Below are 17,800 nucleotides of genomic sequence, written 5' to 3'. Positions count from 1 at the left end.
TCCTTCAATTGGCCAATCGTTAAACAAACTGTGGTATATCAAAATGAATGACATAAATGTTAATTGCTTGTATTTGCAAAAAGATACAATGGACGGATGAACCAAAAGCTAATGAAAGTGGTTACCCACTGTAGAGGTAAAACCATACAAATATTTGACACTATAGAAACAAAGCAGAAACAAACAAAGAAATCCCTAAAAACTGAAAAAACCGAAACAAATGACCCTAACTACACATCAGGTTGGTGACATAACCCACAGAAAATAAAAAATGAATTATTCCAACTAACTTTAGAACACAGCATTTTTTATTATCCTCAGTGGAATACATTCTAAGGAAAAAAAGAACCTGCAAAGAAATGTTAAATTTCACCTGGTAAAAACATTGATGTTATAACTTTACAACTACGTTTTAAACATTTATGTGTACCACACACACATAGATAGGAACAAGAAGCAATTATATTAATGTTGATGTTGTTAGGAAACATTTTTAGCTTAAGAAAAATATAAAAAGTGTAAAATGAAAAGAAGTTATAATTCCATACATCAAATTCTAAATGGAGGGGGTGGGGGGAGGGGATGGGTGCATATCTACATGATGAGTGCGATGTGCACTGTCTAGGGAATGGACACGCTTGAAGTTCAGACTCGGGGGGATGGGGCGGCATGGGCCATATATATAACCTGAACTTTTGTACCCCCATGAGCTGAAATTAAAAAAAAAAATTCTAAATGTAAATAGCAGTATGAATTCATGGTATTTCTTTCTCTTTAAAAAAAAAAAAATCTATCTCCTACCTATAACCCCTAGAAGGGTCTAAAAAAAAAGATAATCTGGTAGCAAGAAGCATTCCTAGTTTCCAACTGTGTACTCCAAACATTATTCCCCCACTAAAGCACGATAAAGGGCATCTTCCCATGCCAAAGCAAGAAAATAAAGAATAGGTGTCACGTCAAAGGAACAGAGGAGCAAAGCCTGAAAGAGCCTCCACTAACCAAAGATGGAACAATCTGGCATCAAAAAGAATGACTACCGAAATTACTTACAACACAATGAATATATAAACAGCCTAATGTTCATAAATGCTTTTCTTTCAAAAAAAAGAAAAGAAAATTAATTAAGACACCTGGAAGTATATACCAACTCAGTATTCTGAAAATTGGTCATTAAAAGGAAAGAATTAAGCATTTATCTTGCTTTTCCAGTAGAACTGTATTTCAGAATAACCAAAAAGCTCTAATGGATAAGGGAAAATCCTATTCAGAAAAAATTACTGCTAATAAATGTAAATGGAATGATAAAATGAGAAAAATTCAATTTTGATATCTCTACTTTAAATAGTTTATTCTAACAATGGTTATCTGTGGATATTAACACCATTAATGTAAGATAGATGGGAAACCTTACAAAAAAGTTGTCACCACCAGATTTTGTGCCTCCTGAAGTGATACAATACAAAGTACGAGGCACCACAGAGAGAACTCTTTAAAAAAAATTGATCCAAAATCTAAGCAAGTCTTTCTATCTAATTTCCCAGTATATATAAAGTATGACAAAGAGGGGAATTAGTTCAACGTGACTACAAAAAAGCAACTGGGCATATCCAGAACATGGAAACCTCTTGAGGACAAATGATCTGGTTTCTTCAACAAATCAATGGATGAACGAAAAACAAGAGGACGGGAAGACTCCTTTTGATAGAATTGTAAAGCGATATGACAAATACGATGAGTATTTGGATCCTGATTCAAACGCACTAACTATAAAAAGACATTTTTTAAGAAAACAGAACATTGCATATCGACTAGGTATTAGTTGTTATTAAAGAATTACTACCGAATCTCTTAAGCAAAATAACGGCATTGTGGTTATAAAAGAAAATGACTCTGGCAGGACAATCCAAAGACAGCCCCAAATGATCTCCACCTCCTAGTATTCACACCCTTGGGCAATCCCATCCCCTTGAATGTGGGCTGGCTTAGTGACTTGTTTCTAACCAAGAGAGTATGGCAAAGGTGATTGGATGTCACTTCTGGGGCGAGGCTTCATAAAACTGTGACTTCTACCTCAATTAGCAGACTCTTTCCCCTGGCTTTGATGAAGCAAAACACCATGTTAGAGACTCCCACATGGCAACCAATTGAGGGCAGCCTCTGGCCAACAGCTTGCAAGAAACTGAATCTTGTCAACAACCATGTGACCTAAGAAGCAGATCCTTCCCTACCCAAGCCTTCAGATGAAAACTACAATCCTAGCCAACACCTAGACTGTAGCCGTAGAGATGTGGTAGAGAGGATCCTTCAAATCTATGCCCAAACTCTTGAGCATCAGAAACTGTAAGATGATAAATGTGTATTTTTAAGTTGCTAAGTTTGTAGTAGTTTGTTATGGAGCAATAGATTATAAAATGCCCTCTTCCTGATGCATACTGAAATATTTAGGAATAAAATAACAGCTTATATTTACTTTAAAATAAACCAAAAGAAAGAAAAAAATGTGGATAACAAATAAAGTTTAAAAATTATAACAAATAGTACCCCACTGTAGTATCTGGTTACCATCATGCAGAGCAAAACTCCAGTCAATGTATTATTACCAAGCACGTGAAAATGTTTAAGCCTGCAGCAATTATCTCTAAGGACTCAAAGCACTTTGGGAATGTATACCTACATACACACACCTGATAAATGAATGGAATGACCACTGGGAAAAGAGAATGGCAACAAAATAAAACAAACATTCCTACACAGAAGAGTAAGATAGGAAACTCTCACTAGCCAAAAATCAAATTAGAAAGCTACCTAATGTGGTTTAGGGTCTCCAAAAAACAGAAAAATAAGCTGAGACATTCATATAAAAGTAGTCCTCATTTACTGAATATCTCAGAAAGCTTCAATTATCAATCTTTTCAGAAATTAAAATGACTAGCCCTTCAGAATATATTTCAAAACTCAGAACTGCCCCTATCTACCTAAAGCAAAGACCATTAAATTTGGACATGATCCAGGAAAAGTTTACTGCTTAGTATATACATTCTTCAATCCTCAGACAAAATACCAGTATATTCACAGAGGGATTAGAAAGATTTAAGAAATCAAACTATTTCTAAGCACCCTCAAAGGCTTCATTTATATGTAAATAATTTTACTAAAATAATCACTATCATCTGATTATATCAAGTTCTGGAAAATCTCTTTGCTGGGCAATAATTTAGCTTAATATGAGCTATAATATGTCTGTGTGTGGTTGTGGGGGTTTCACTTCTTTAAAAAATTATTCTGTAATAACAACTCATTGCTATCCTGTGCCAAAAAGACCCCAAGCATCTAAATTCCTCATTTTGTATGAGGATAAATAAAAGGCTAGAGAAACTAAATGACTAATCTAAAATTACCAATTAATTGGTAGTAAAACTGGGATTAGAGCTCAACTCTCCTGTCCTTGCTCAGTGTTCTCTCTACACCACTGTCTCAATTTTTTCATGTTTACCTTTGCACCAGAGCTAACTTCCCCCCCAACATTAATACAGTAATTTAAGTTATGCTAATGGTGAAAGGTCAAACCAGTATCAGCTAATTCAAATCTGCTTATTTAATGAGAACTCTCCTCTCATCCCCATAACAGCTATCTTTGACCAAGGCCAAACTTCTATGATACACCATTGTTCAAATTCCGTTTCTCAGTGATATGTCAGAGGATCTACATTTTAAAAATATCAAAAATTTCAAAGATCAAATATTACCACAATGGGTACCAACTTCTATAAAAACTTGTTTACCTTGTTTTTGTGCTAGCTTTCTACCAACATCTCTGCATCTATATAAAATTTTTCTGAATGTGTCACTGATTAAAATGGCTATAGTTGTATGCTGGTCTTTTTAAAATTCCACATATGTCTGTTCACATGAAATTCACAAATAAATTCACAAGTAGAACATATTCAATTAATAGCTGGGCAAATTTATTTGGTTTTAATGCCTCCTCATAGATTAATAAAGGATATATGTCATATGGCAAGTCACATTATACATCACTGTAGCACAGAATATAAGTTTGGAGTGCTTTTCTGACTGTTGAAATTACAAGGAACATGAGCAGTTTAGTGATGTAACTTTGAAATTGTTTATTATAGGTAATAACCAACTTTCCTCACTCAACTTTCAGACAACTCACACTTACGTATCTTAAGTGAGCATTTACAGCTCAGCCTTTCCTTTGTTAAATTCAGAATGTTCATCAGCTGATAAACCCATAGTTCAAGTTACTGCACTGATTGCCCTACAAGCCAGCCAACATTTCAGTTTTCAAAGCACTGCCATCTTTATAGTTCAGTGTCCATTACTGCCACTTTTAAAATATTTTATTGCATTGTTCCTATTCTGAATGGAAAATTTAAAAAAACTACTTGTAATATTAATCCATTTGAAACAATGATGGGCATCAGCTGATAAAAAAAGAAAACTTTAGATACTAGATTTAACTAGTTTAAGTATTATATAAATGAAATGCTGAGAAAACAGTTTTAAAAATCACATCAAAAGCTGAAGTATAGGTTTGCCAATTATGGATTTATTGACTTACCTCCTAAATTCACCCTTTTTACCTCCTCTTTGAAAATGAATTTGGGCCTTTTAAGTATTTTTCCTTACCAGCTGGCACAATGTGTTAAGCTTTGTCAATAGAGGGGCAGGAGAGTCATCTCAGGAAATGAGGAGTTTTTAGTAGTTCTTTTGTTTTCCTGTTGGTTCAGTCTTGCTCTGCAGACTCTTGCAGCATATATAGCTTCTGTAGCTCTTAGCTCTTTCCATACAGGTTTCTCTAGCATCAGGCTCCTACAACATATGTGACTTCCTCAATGCTCAGTTCCTGTGCCTGAGCATCTCTCTAGCACCAGGCTCCTACATCAGAATGCACACTAGTTGTGGGTATTTTTGTATCCAGTCTGACATCCAGCAAGGCTTTCAAACTAGTAACTTGAACTAAAACTTTCTTGAGCTCAGAGACATTTCCCTCTATTTTTTTCCTTCCTATTCTATTTTTTCTAATCTCTTTCTAGATCTACTATTAGGTAGAAGGTGCAGGACCACTACATATGGCTGTACTTTGCACTAGAAGATCTCACTGAGGAGTGAAAGCTGAAACCCAGCCTGTGTCCCACTCATCAAGCCCTGCATCCTGGTCAAAAAGTATCTGCTCATTAAACCATGTGTCTTGAAGACGAGAAGGTGGACCTTCTGGACCAAGGTTGGGCCTCCATGTTTAACTTTTCATTAATATTTTCCTTATCTTTTTGTTCTGGTCTAGATCTTTTCTACGTGTATGCATATAACTACAGGAAAAAATATGTGTATATGTAATTATAGAAAAATTATCACTTTTGTGGGATCTTTATCCTACTCTAGTATTTTGGGCCTAGGCCCAAAAGAATAAATTATTTTATAATCTAGGAACATCAGGATCTTTTCAAAGATCCCCAAGTAATTAAAATGTACAAACTGCTGTCAGTTAATGGTACACAAGCCTTTTTGCTCAAGTACTCCCTAATTTTGAAAATCTATGCATGTCCTCATCATTTTTAAATTACAAGCAAAATTTTCCATAGCTTATAATGATTACAAAGGCTGTAATTTCCAGTGCACTTTAAGTACTGTCATTTTCAATAAAGTTGTTATATATGTTCTCTTAAAAGTAGCAAAAGAATAAAAATACCATTGTATATTTAAAAAAACGTACAGGTTCTTTCTATATAGTCAAAATTTTACATTGTTTGTTTCTCCTTAAACTTCTCTCACAGAATTTTACCTAATGTGATATACTTTTATGCAGAAAGGTCTTTTATTTTTCACTCTATATGACTTCTCTAGGAAAAAGGAGTATAACTTTAGATTAAACGTTTTGGCTTTGATCACAAGATTCTAAGTGACTTAAAAAATTTATTTTTTTTGATACTATTATCAATATGGTAAGTATACTACTGACTAAAACAATATAAATATAGTATAAATTTTGACAGATAATGATTAAATATAAAGTAAAATGGTATTTGAAATGATTCTTAAAACATGAGGAGTGAGATGCACTGGCTCATGCCTGTAATCCTAGCAACTCAGGAGGCTGAGGCAGGAGCACTACTTGAGTCCAGGAGTTTGAGGCCAGTATGGGCAACATAGTGAGACCTCATCTCTAAAAATACAAACAAAAAAATTAGTCGGGCGTGGTGGTACATGCCTGTAGTCCCAGCTATTTGGGAGGCTGAAGAAGGAGGATCACTTGAGCCCAGGAGTTTGAGTAAGCTAGAGAAAAGAAAATGTCATTAAGAGATATTCATTCATTCATTAAATGGAAGTGTATCATCATAAAGGTTTTCAGCTCCATCATCTTCATGTTGAGTAGGCTAAGGGAAAATTGGTCTTACTGTCTCAGGCTCAGGGGTTGCAGAAGTAGAAGATAATCCACATATAAGTGGACTCACAAATTCAGACCCATATTGCTCAAGGGTCCACTGTATTTATGTTCCACCATTTTCCCACCAGATAGCAGAAACGGGTAGTTCAGGTGTCAAATGCAAAATGAAGGAAAATACTGAGTAAGACACCAAAGAAATCTGGGGCTCAAGTCCTACATTATACATTAATATAACCACGAGGAACTCATAGGTCTACAAAATATACCAGTTTATTCCAAAAGAACACAGAAAGATTTCTGCTTGAGGACTATGACAGAATGGTCTGTAGTAACCCACCAATCCCTCTTAGAACTAGAAAAGCTATATAAAATGGGAGGGGAAAGTTCCTAAGGTATCAGAGACTTTCTGAGGCAGCTAAAACTTGAGGTGCCAAGGAACTCACTGAAGGAGGCCTCACATTCTGTGCAGCTTTCCCTTTCAGGAAATGCCACCTACTTCTTTAATGGCACAGGGCAAGGGGCTGGGAAGCCAGTCACTAGGGGGCGGAGAAGTCAGCAACACTGACTTGAAATGAACAATTTCATGGAGGTAGGGGGACAAAAGTTGGTGACACCCAGAACTTGAGGAGTCAAGATCCCATAGTAAAGAGACGCACAGAAAAACAAATCTAACACTGTGTACCCATTCTCCCCTTGAGGCATTTGTCAATTTTTAAACTGTATGTAGCAAGAGGCTAAAAAGCCAGCAGAAAGCAACTTTCATGTTGCTGGAGAGATAAAAGCTGGAAAAGCCCTAGAAATATTGGATCTCCCAATTGAGATCCCTGGAAAGCTACCAAGTTGGGACAAACTGGAAGCAGAAGCAGCTTTATAAAGCCTAAAACCCCACCTCAAGTCAGCTCAGTCCTTCCAAGCTCAGTTGAAGTGATCTGTATCTATTCTATCTGCCTGCCAGATGTGTGAATTTATGGGTGAATCCTTTCTGGAAGATACATAATTTGTAATTATAATTGGTAATTATATCTAAAAATCTGCATATAATGTCTGGCACTCAATCAAAAGTTGCCTACTAATAACTACTATATTATATTAACATATATTATACTAACAATAAATAATAGAATATATAATAATTTAGTATGTAATTAGCAAATACTAATACATAAATATTATATTAACTATTATTATTTGGCATAACAAAAAAACAAAAGGAAAAAGATGATGGAAATAGACTATAGGTGATCCAGATATTGGAGTTTTCAGACACAGACTGTAATGTTATTTAATTAATATGTTCAAGAAAATAGATGACAACAGAAATTTTCACCAGAGAATGAGGATCTATTTTAAAAGAGAGAAACAAATGAAAATTCTAGAACTAAAAAATACCATAACTGAAATAAAGAAAACAATAGATGGGGTTAAAGGCAGGTTTAACATAGTTAAATAGAGATTTAGTGAACTGGAACAGAGGCAAATAAAACCTACCCTGAGTGGAGTAGGGAGAGGAAAATAAATATAGAAAAGACAGAAAAAAAGCATAAGAGACATATGGAACTTGACAAAAAGTATAATATACATTTAATTGAAGTCACAGAGGAAAGGCGAAAAAAATGGGGCAGAAATGATATTTTAAGAAATGTCAGAATTTTTTCAGAACTTATCAGAGTCATGCCACAGATCTAAGAGGTACCAGAAATCCCAGAGTAAATACAAAGAAAACCATTCTTGGGTACATCATTATAAAGCTGTTGAAACTTAAAGACAAAGAAAGTCCTAAAGGCAACTGAACAAGAAAGTCACATCACCTTCAAAGAAGCAACAATAAGCCTGACAGCTCATTTTGCAACAAAAACAATAGAAAACAGAAGACAATGAACTGAGATCTTTAAAGTGCTTTAAGAAAATAACAGGTAACATAGAATCCTACAGTTAGTTAAAATATCCTTCGAAGATGAAAATAAATACATCTCAAGCAAGCAAAAACTAAGAATTCAATACCAGCAAATTCCTCAAAAGGAAGTCTTCAGGCAGAGGAAAAAATAATCTGAAAATGGAAACATGGAAATGCAAGAGGAAATGAAGAAAAATAGACTGGGTAAATCTAAATGATTATTCACAGTACAAAATAAAGTCTGTGGACTTAAACGCAGAATTAAAATGCATGACAATGACAACATAAAAGCAGGAGAGTGGTATTATAGTGTTCTAGGATCCTAACAAAACTGAGATACAGTTTGTAAAAATCCAAATGTGGCATGCAACTCTAATATACCATACGGGTACTTGTGGTAATCTAGGATAATTGCCAAAAAAAAAAAGAAGAGCAAAAGAATACATAACAAGCTAACAGAAAGGGAGGAATATAATAATGTTTTCTAAAACACTTGATTAATCCAAAAGAAGGCAAGACAAAGACAAAATAAAACATAGAAACCAGTAGGACAAACAGGAAACAATAAAGTAACAAATGTCAACCCAAATTTATCAATAATTATATTAACTGTTAGTGAGCTGAATATACTTCAGATTTAATTAAAATCAAGCAACAAAAATCTATATGTTAACAAGAAACAGATCTCAAATACAGAAATACAAGACAATTAAAAGTAAAAGGAGGGGAAAGTTATATCATATAAATAGTAAATAAATATGTAAAATAAAGCAGATACAGCTATACTAAGTAGACTTTAAGGCCAGAGACAAGAAGCATTACTACAGATAAAAAGAGACATGTTACAACAATAAAAGGGCCAATTTACCAGAAAGATATAACAAGTTTAAGTTTGTATGTGCCTAGTTACATGACTTCAAAATATATAAAGCAAATAGTTGAGTTCCTTACATAGCTAAAAGGAGAAATACACAAATCTACAATCATAGTGGGATACATTTAACACTTAATCTCAAAGCACCTCTCTGTAATGAATAGTAAAAAAATAGGCAAAAGAAACTCAGTAAGGATATAGAAGATTTAAACAACACAATTCACAAACTTGACCTTATGAACGTACATAGAAGACAGCACGTAACAGCCAGAATACAGTCTTTTCAAGGTACATGAACATTTATCAAAATGCACAGCCATAAAACAAATCTCAGTGAAAATTTGAAATCATAGTATGTTCTCTAACTATAGTGAAATTAAGAAATCAGTAACAACAACAAAAAAAAACATAGAAAATCCCAAAATATTCAAAAACTAAGCAATGTACTTGTACACAGGTCAAAGAATAAACTAAAATAAAATCTGGAAAACATTTTAAATTGAATGATAATGAACATATAATATACCAAAACTTATGAGACACAGCTAAACTGTGCTTAGAGGAAGCTCTACAGCCTTACATGCATATATTAGAACTAAACACATCCTAATTTTCCAATCCCTATTATTAATTGCTAATTCAAAATGTAAGTTATGTTAGGGTACTTCACTCTGCTTAGCTGCCATTCAACACCTTTTGTAAGGACAGATTTATGTTAGACTACTTAAATTATTACTATACAAAGACTATAAATGATATTTTCTTTTTTCTAGTGCATGTTTTTTAAACATGGATGAATCTTAATAGATAACATTTATTTCATCATAATCAAATGCCATTAAATAAACTGTATCCTTGTTTACCTACAGTATAAATACATATGTTAATAGTAGTTTATAGAACGTTACTTTGAATTCATGGATTTTTATAAAAATTCATAACAAGTCATGAAGTTCACATTAAAAAGTAACAAAAACAAACAAACAAAAAACTCTCTAAAAGAAACATCTCCCCAATGTGCAAAGATGTTAGAACCTATTACTTTAAAAAAAAAAGTCCCCCATATTAATAGATTTTTATGCTTCTGGACTTCTCAGAGCCTTATCTGACCACAGAACCCTTTAATCTCAGGAACAAGTCATTCACAGAATATGCCCTGGGAAATACTGTGGTAGAGAACATATCCGTATCAACTTTCCTAAGACTTACCCTAAAAAGAACTAGCAATTTTATAAAATTTCTGCTCCAAAGTCCCTTATCACAGATTTTGATGACCAGTATTATAAATAAGCAGTAATCAGAGATCTCTAAATTCTCTGCTCATTCTTTGAAACATTTAATAGATATCAAAATATCTATAAACAGCTATATCTCTAAAATTAACGTCTAAAAAATCTCTCATATTTCCAACGATGGTATTCAAATGACTGAAAAACAGCAAAGTCAGATGGCTATGAAAAGCTGAAATGTATCTCATTCATGTAAAGTATCACAAAGTCCCTGTATCAGGCCCAAAAATCATTTATTAAAAGCCTAATATATTTACCTAAAAGTTATTATAATGCAAATAATAGAGACATTTGATCATCTGCCAAAAAAAAAAAAAAAAGCTTTTTACATAATATAAAACCTTCCAGCATCTGATCAAGATAAAAACTATTTCTACTTAAGAGGAAACTGATGATGCTCAGAAAAGAAACATAACTTGCCAAAAGTCACAAATATCTAATTCTAGGAGATAGCTCTGCACACTCAAATTCTAGTCCTCCATAAATCTAGTCCATCCCCATACATCCTGAGTATCTTTATTTTTCTAAAGTTCTAAGATTCCCAGACTGAAAACCAGAACTTTCTACGGCCAGTAAGATTCCCAAGCTCAGTTTAAGGGGGGAGAGAGAAAGGGAGGAAAAGAAAGGGCACGACAGTCCCCTATCTCCAGGAAGGTAAATGCCTCCAAACTAATGGTTCAAAACTTCAGGGTTGCAGATGTCTATGGAATTACTGTAATGAGTCCTCAAATCCATATGTACAACAATCATTATCCACAGACCAAATACATAATAAATCTCATAAGTATGTTCTAGTTATGATCGTGCCAACGCATTCCAGCCTGGGCAACAGAGAGTGAGACCATGTAGAAAGAAAGGACAGGAGGAAGAGGAAGAGGGAGAGGAGAGAGGAGAGAGGAAAAGGGAGAAGGGAGAAGGGAGATGGGAGAGAGGGGAGGGGAGGAAAAAAAGCAAAAAAGCATCTTATATATAAGAGGTGTTCAATAAATTGTAGGTAGCATCATTATTAGCTATAACAATAAACATTATAGGGGTTAGAAGTTTAGAAAATATTTTTACATATAAGAGTATATGTAATTCTATGAATTATTTAAATAACTATATTTATCTTAAATCCCAAATTAGGTATAAATTCCAGAAGAAAGTAAAATACAGGCAAACTTTTAAGCACACTGAAAAATAAAAGACCATTTTGTTAGTTTCAAAGTAAAAATGGGTTATCTATAACTAGATCTGCTTTAACATTTTTAAGGTCCAAATAAATCTGAAAGAGTTAAATGGGGAAATGTTTTTTTCTGCCTTTGGAAGAAGGAATAAAATATTCCACATCCTTGGAAAGAAAAGAGTTCGAAATTTTTCTATTTTTTTCATGACTTCACAACTAAAAGGTAAGTGCCTTTAATAGAACTCTTTCAAATCTCTGATTTTCTGTACTATATTTTCGTGTAGAAGCAGTAAAACCCTATAGTTAAGACCAGAGACTGTAGAGCCAGACTGCCTTGGTTCAACTCCTGGCTCCATCTAATGCATGATCTTAGCCAAATTTTAACCTTTTCATGCCTGTGTCCTCATCTGGAAAATAGAAATTCCTCATAGGATTATTGAAAGGATTAAATGAGTTAATATACTTAAAGTGTTCATAAAACAGCCTAGCACATGGAAGGCACATTATAAGCGTTTATTATTTTTGTTATTGTTTTATTATTGTCACCTCACCTGCATAGAAGATCTAGGTCAATAAAGATATGCTACTTTGTGGACAATTTCAACAAACGGCTTTACCTAAAATGAGACCTGTTCAGGAAGTACCTTAAAATGAATTCCACTGCCAGTAAAAATATAGCAATTGCTGCTAAAGGGGATTTTCCGTCAAAGGTAAGCAAAGTCAATCCATTCCTTACATCTGTCATACACAAAATTATAGTATCTTTATGTACTAACAGAAGTTCAGAACCAAGAGCATTACAATTTAGGCATGGCACATACAAACCCAGCAAACAAAATTCTCCAATTCAAGCTCCATAATGCTCAACTATATTCCTTCAAAGAAAAAAGTTCAGATTACTCTTCTGTTGTAATAGTTTATGCTATAAAATATAAACTATACTGCATCTGTCAACAGAATGTCATAAGGATTAAATAAGATAAAGTAAATGAAAGTTATATAGCTATTAAATACTATTTTGTGACTGTACTTGAGAAAATCATAGCAATGGATTTCTACAATTTCAAACAGTTGCCTTCTAACTAAAAAACTAGTGTTCTTCTCACTTTAAATTAGGGTCCAGGATAAGACAACACAAGTCAGATTAAAGTTGCCATCCCACTACATCATTTACTGCTCGAAATGTACTTGTCCTTAAAATGTCTCTACAACAGATAACTCAGATGGTACTTCTGATTTCCATGTCTTACCCCTACACCAGAAGATTAAGAAGTAACAACCTGGAAATAAGCTAATTCAACACCAGAAAAATATCCCTAAACTTATCAGATCAATCAATACCACCCCAATTCCCAATTGTCTGTGATTGTAACCTGGGTACAGAAAAACATTAAACATCTTCAGATTCAAGAACATGTAAAGCCAGAAAATCAAAGGTCAAGTAGCCAGGGCCACATTTCAATTCCAGCTGATGGCTAGATGTTTACCCAGCTCACTTCCAAATTAAAAGTTGGGTTCCAGGATCAATCAGGGATATGGCCATACAGCAGTTTTATCAATAGGCCACACAGGCCAGATCAGACCACAGGTCACTTGGCACCCTTCACTGAGCCAGATCCTACTGAATGCCTGACTGCCAACACTTGATCAGATGAATAAAATGATCGACTGGCAGTCAAGACAGTTAGATTCTTCTAGTTAGTTACAGCTCCATTTTGAAATTCTTCTTGATTTTGACTGGAGAAATCAAATTTGGGAAAATGTGAAGAATTTTTGAAATACAGATGGAAAACTTATTTGAGTATGCTTTACGGATCTAGTCACTTTATTTGCTTAGCAAAATAAAAATATATTATTTATTAACTTGTTGGTAAAATTGTTTCTGGGCCTATGACATGATGGACAGGGCGACAACTATCACTGTCAGGATTTGCACAGATCTTAAACCTTTACTTAATTTCTCCATCTGCATGTAAAACTAGAGTTAGCTCTGCTCCTCCTGGCAAAGATAAACCAAAGATAAGCAAAATACTGTTACAGAAAAGTACTTCCAGTATTTCAGAAGGGATCTGCCAGAGAAAAACATATGTTATAATAGTAATGCAGAGGAACTATTTTAACAGCTAAATCGAGGATCCAGACCATGCCAGTGTCGGAAGTCAAATTCATTAAAGCCAGATTTTTCTGCCTCTGTTTTGAGTTTCTGGGTTTGGAAACGCAACCCAGAAACTAGTGTATGCCTATGCAAATCGATCTTCTAACAAGACGTAATATACTGAAGTTCTTCTGTGATGTCCCTCTTTCCCACTCCCTTTTTCAGAACTTCCAGCCCGAAAAGATACCTGCCAATCCTAAAACTTCTCCCCACTTGTCGGGATTCAGACGGATTCCACAACTTCTCAGCCTTGCGTGACTTCTACCGCTCCTCTAGGAGCTAATCACTTTTAATGACCCCACTCAGGAATAGTCACTCCTCTTCTCAGCTTTATTTACACTTTGTCCCGGCAGCAACCGACTGAACCGCCCCCCTCGGACAACCTAAGACAACCTGAGCAGTCTGCCCGCGGGTCGGGCCCCGAAAGCTCCAACTCCTGCCGGAACTCCCTAAGCCTCCAGCCCCCCAAATCCTCCTCAACCTCCCCTAAATCCCGGGCGCAGCACCTCTGGGCTCTCAGTCCTCCTACGCGCGCCGGGGTCCCGCCACACACCTCGCTTCTGCCCCCTGGGCTCGCTCTCGGGACCCTAACTCCTTCCTGAACTAGGGCGAACAACGCTCTCGGCCGCTGAACTGAGACTCCGGAGGCCGCGCGTCCCCCTCACCAGGCCCCGCCTGGGCCTCTCGGCTCAGCTGCCCTCCATTGCACCCCTGGCCCAGCCGTGCTTACACCAAAGAGTGGAGCAGCATGAGCTCAGGGCCTGGCACTTACTCGGGAAGGTAGGTGGAGGAGAAGGAGCTCCATTTGTGCAGCGCATAGGGCAAAAGCCGGCACTCCGGCGCCGCAGCTACAGCCCCGCCAGCCGCCATCTTGTCAGCACCGTAGCGGCCGCCACCGACCGCCGGCCGGGCCGGGAGGAGGGAAGGGGGCGTGGCCTGCTCTTAAAGGGGCCGTGGCCCCCATCTTACCCCCGCGGTACAGGGCCAAGGCGCTCGTGGCTCCACGGTCTTCGGGGTTCCCACGCTGCTCCCTCCTTGATGAACTGACCGAAACTGGGTCTGAGGTGCGAGCACTTGCGAGGCTTTTCCGTGGGGCTTGGAGGAGAATGGCGCAAAGGACTTTTCTTACAAACAGAGGAAAGGAAAAAGCCAAGAATATTATGAAAAGAAAGAAATTGTAGCTATGGACCAGGAAGGAAAAATGAGAAGACCAACTTGAAAAGGGACGTTTATGCAGCTTTGGAAACCACCGCCGTGGCCAATTTATAACTCCTTTCAGGAACAGCATTGAAGGGAATTGGAGTGCAGTAGCTAATGTCCTTTCCTTCTGGTGTTGTCCTGCTTTTAAATGTCTTGTCCCCGCCTTCCAGAATCAGATGGAGAAAGGAAAAGAAAATGCTCGTGTATCCTTGGACCCTTTTCAGTTTTCGGTCTGTGATGCCCTTCATTGTAAGTATTTTTTGTGAGCTCTCTCCTACTAATCTTGTGGTGTTGGTTTGCTCAGGAATGACATTCACCCACAGACCAGGAAGTCCTGAGTTGGGAAGCTATGAATCATCATTTTTCCAGTTGGTAAATTTGCTCACTTTTAACTTTGACAGAAATTTAGCCCAAAAGTTCAGAGACAGATAAGAGACAGATAGGTTTGAGAAAAAGACCATTCCTTCTTCATAGAGGGAATAGCAGCCCTTGTGTTCTGAAAACTATACGGGCATCATAACAGCTTCTTGTCACAAAAGGAACACTTGGTCTAAATATCTGGCAGCTTTAGATAATGCTCCCATCAAGTACCTGTCTGTCAAAGTGATGCTTATTTATTCATTGGCTTAGCCAATGCAATTGCCAAAGTGTGCATTACTCATTATCTGAAAGGTTAGGCTCCTCAAAAGCCTGGACAGTGTCATCATCTCCACCTGAAGAATGGAAAACCTCTCAGCGAATGACCAAGGGAGTCAAAACACCTCAATAATTGTATTCTCTTCCCATTCTAATCCTTAACCTGCCCAAAATTCTTCCAATCCTTTCCTGACTTTCTGTTTCTATTGGGGCAAAATTTAGCAGTGGCCTCCACTAGAATATCAAATCAACAACCCCAAATAGAAAGGCCATAAGTATGATGACCTTTAAAATTACATGTGCTCTGGAGGCTGAGACCTGAGGATCACTTGAGCCCAGGAGTTGGAGGCTGCAGTGAGCTATGATCGTACCCCTGCACTTCAGCCTGATCAACAGGGTAAAACCCTGCCTCAAAAACAAACCAACAAAAAAAAATTACATGTGTTTATATGTCACAGCAGGTTGGAAAAGTATTTGTTCTTTGAAGGAGTGCTGTAACCCCAGTGACTTGAGTTGGGGAACTGCCAGAGCCAGTGGGAGGGGGCAAAGCAATGTTAGTCCCAGATATGATTACTGGTTGTCTCTGGAGAAAAGAGATACTTTAAAGGGAAGATGATTAAGGTAGTGACTCACTTCAATTAATTTGGTCCCAAATTTGTTATTAATAATTTCACTTCTTACCTTAATGTAAATCCTTGTTCTTTTCCAGACATAGTCATGGTTCCTAAACAGTCCTTTTTAAAAACACAAATAAACCAGTTCTTCTTAAGCTTAAAATCTTTCAGTGACTTTCCGTTCCCTTCTAAACTTTAACAGAGGCTCTTCATAACCTGCCCTGACTGTCTCTCCATCACGTGTGCGCTCATTCTCTCTCTTTCTCTCTCATCTTTCTCCTTTACACTCTTAACATCAGTCACACTAAATTAGCACACTGCATTGGCTCCTATAGGTTCTGGGTTCTCTCTAGCCTCCAAGGCGTACTAAGCCAGGCCTGAAATATTCTCCCCCACACTTCCCCTGGCTAACTCCCTGCTCATTCTTTGGACTATTTTGTCCTGGAAATTCCTTCCTCATCACCTGTTCGGGGATTAGGTGACATTTTCTTCATTTCCCTTAGCACTCTGAGTTCCCCTCCTTATCTTAACAAATATGACAATATAATTTCTTCTTTATTTTTTGTTCTTTCTCCGTACATGGTAGCTCCCATAAAGGTAGGAGTCATGCATACCTTGTTCACAGCTGTATTCTTAGTCCTGCTGTTAGGTCTAGCACATAGTAGATGCTCAATAAATATTTATTGAAAACAAACGAATTGTGCTAAAAGAGAACTTGAATTAGAGACTTTTGCACTGTAAAGGAAAAAGAATGCCATAACGTCTCAGGCTGCAAACCTGTATCCTTGAGGTACGATTGCCACAAAGAATGTAAAGATCCAGGATAGCATAGCTTTCCTACAGCACAAATTTTATAAATTATAAAATAATTTTAAGCATTCCTATTATATTAGCATAAATAAAGATGGCTATATAATGATGCTGAGCTGAAAATTTGTATAAATATTAAGATAAAATAGAAGACTAAAGAAATCTCAAAATCTGCAGGAGACAGCTGGTAGGTAGACCCTTAGATCTCCTAGGAGCACCTTAGCTCTCCGCTGCCTTGGGGACATGGCGTTAGGTGATGGTATCCTTATCTGAAGGACTTACAGGGAAGGCCTGGAAACTGTCAGCAGCCATATAGTCTCACTAGTTCCTTGTTACTTCAAAGATTGGGACAGTGATGGCTTCATGGAAAAATGAACAATGGATCATCATTTTTCAGGGATCAACAGCAGCTATGGTGACCTAGTCATCTTATTATTCACCAGAAGCAATCATCTTTCACTCTCCGATGCCTTTTCAATATGTGTCTCATATTAAATACTTCCCAGAGAGAGAAAGAGTAACTGATTATGTTTGGTTTGTCGCTATCTACTATCTTTTCCTGCAAGAAAAGTTTTCAGAGATGCTGTGATATCCGAGGCCCTGTCCTACATGCCAGAGAGACAGGGGGACAAGGACCCTGCTTCATAGAGCTTACATTCTAGTGGGGCAACATATAATAGATATAATAGATAAGTTGACTAGATAAGTTTAGCCTGTGCTAAGAAGAAACTAAACCAGGGTAATTTTTATTTTT

The 17,800-nt window shown here is 36.7% G+C and overlaps 1 protein-coding gene across 2 annotated transcripts in view; it reads right to left on the bottom strand.

The window, feature by feature from the left end:
- Positions 1–17,800, bottom strand: part of MKLN1 (muskelin 1) — a 272,020-nt gene that overhangs the window by 107,556 nt on the left and 146,664 nt on the right. Inside the window, exon 1 of one of the 2 annotated variants that reach the window (XM_069462687.1) lies at positions 14,559–14,656. The exons of the other annotated variant lie outside the window; for it this stretch is intronic. Coding sequence (XP_069318788.1) covers positions 14,559–14,656 — 98 coding nt within the window. Of the gene's footprint in view, positions 1–14,558; positions 14,657–17,800 lie in introns of those variants that run through there. 2 annotated transcript variants of the gene reach the window in all.

Source organism: Eulemur rufifrons, chromosome 29 (genome assembly GCF_041146395.1).
Source record: "Eulemur rufifrons isolate Redbay chromosome 29, OSU_ERuf_1, whole genome shotgun sequence".
In the NCBI taxonomy this organism is placed as follows: Eukaryota; Metazoa; Chordata; class Mammalia; order Primates; family Lemuridae; genus Eulemur; species Eulemur rufifrons.
The sequence above is the reverse complement of the archived record's forward strand: the minus strand, read 5'-3'. Positions and strand labels throughout refer to the sequence as shown.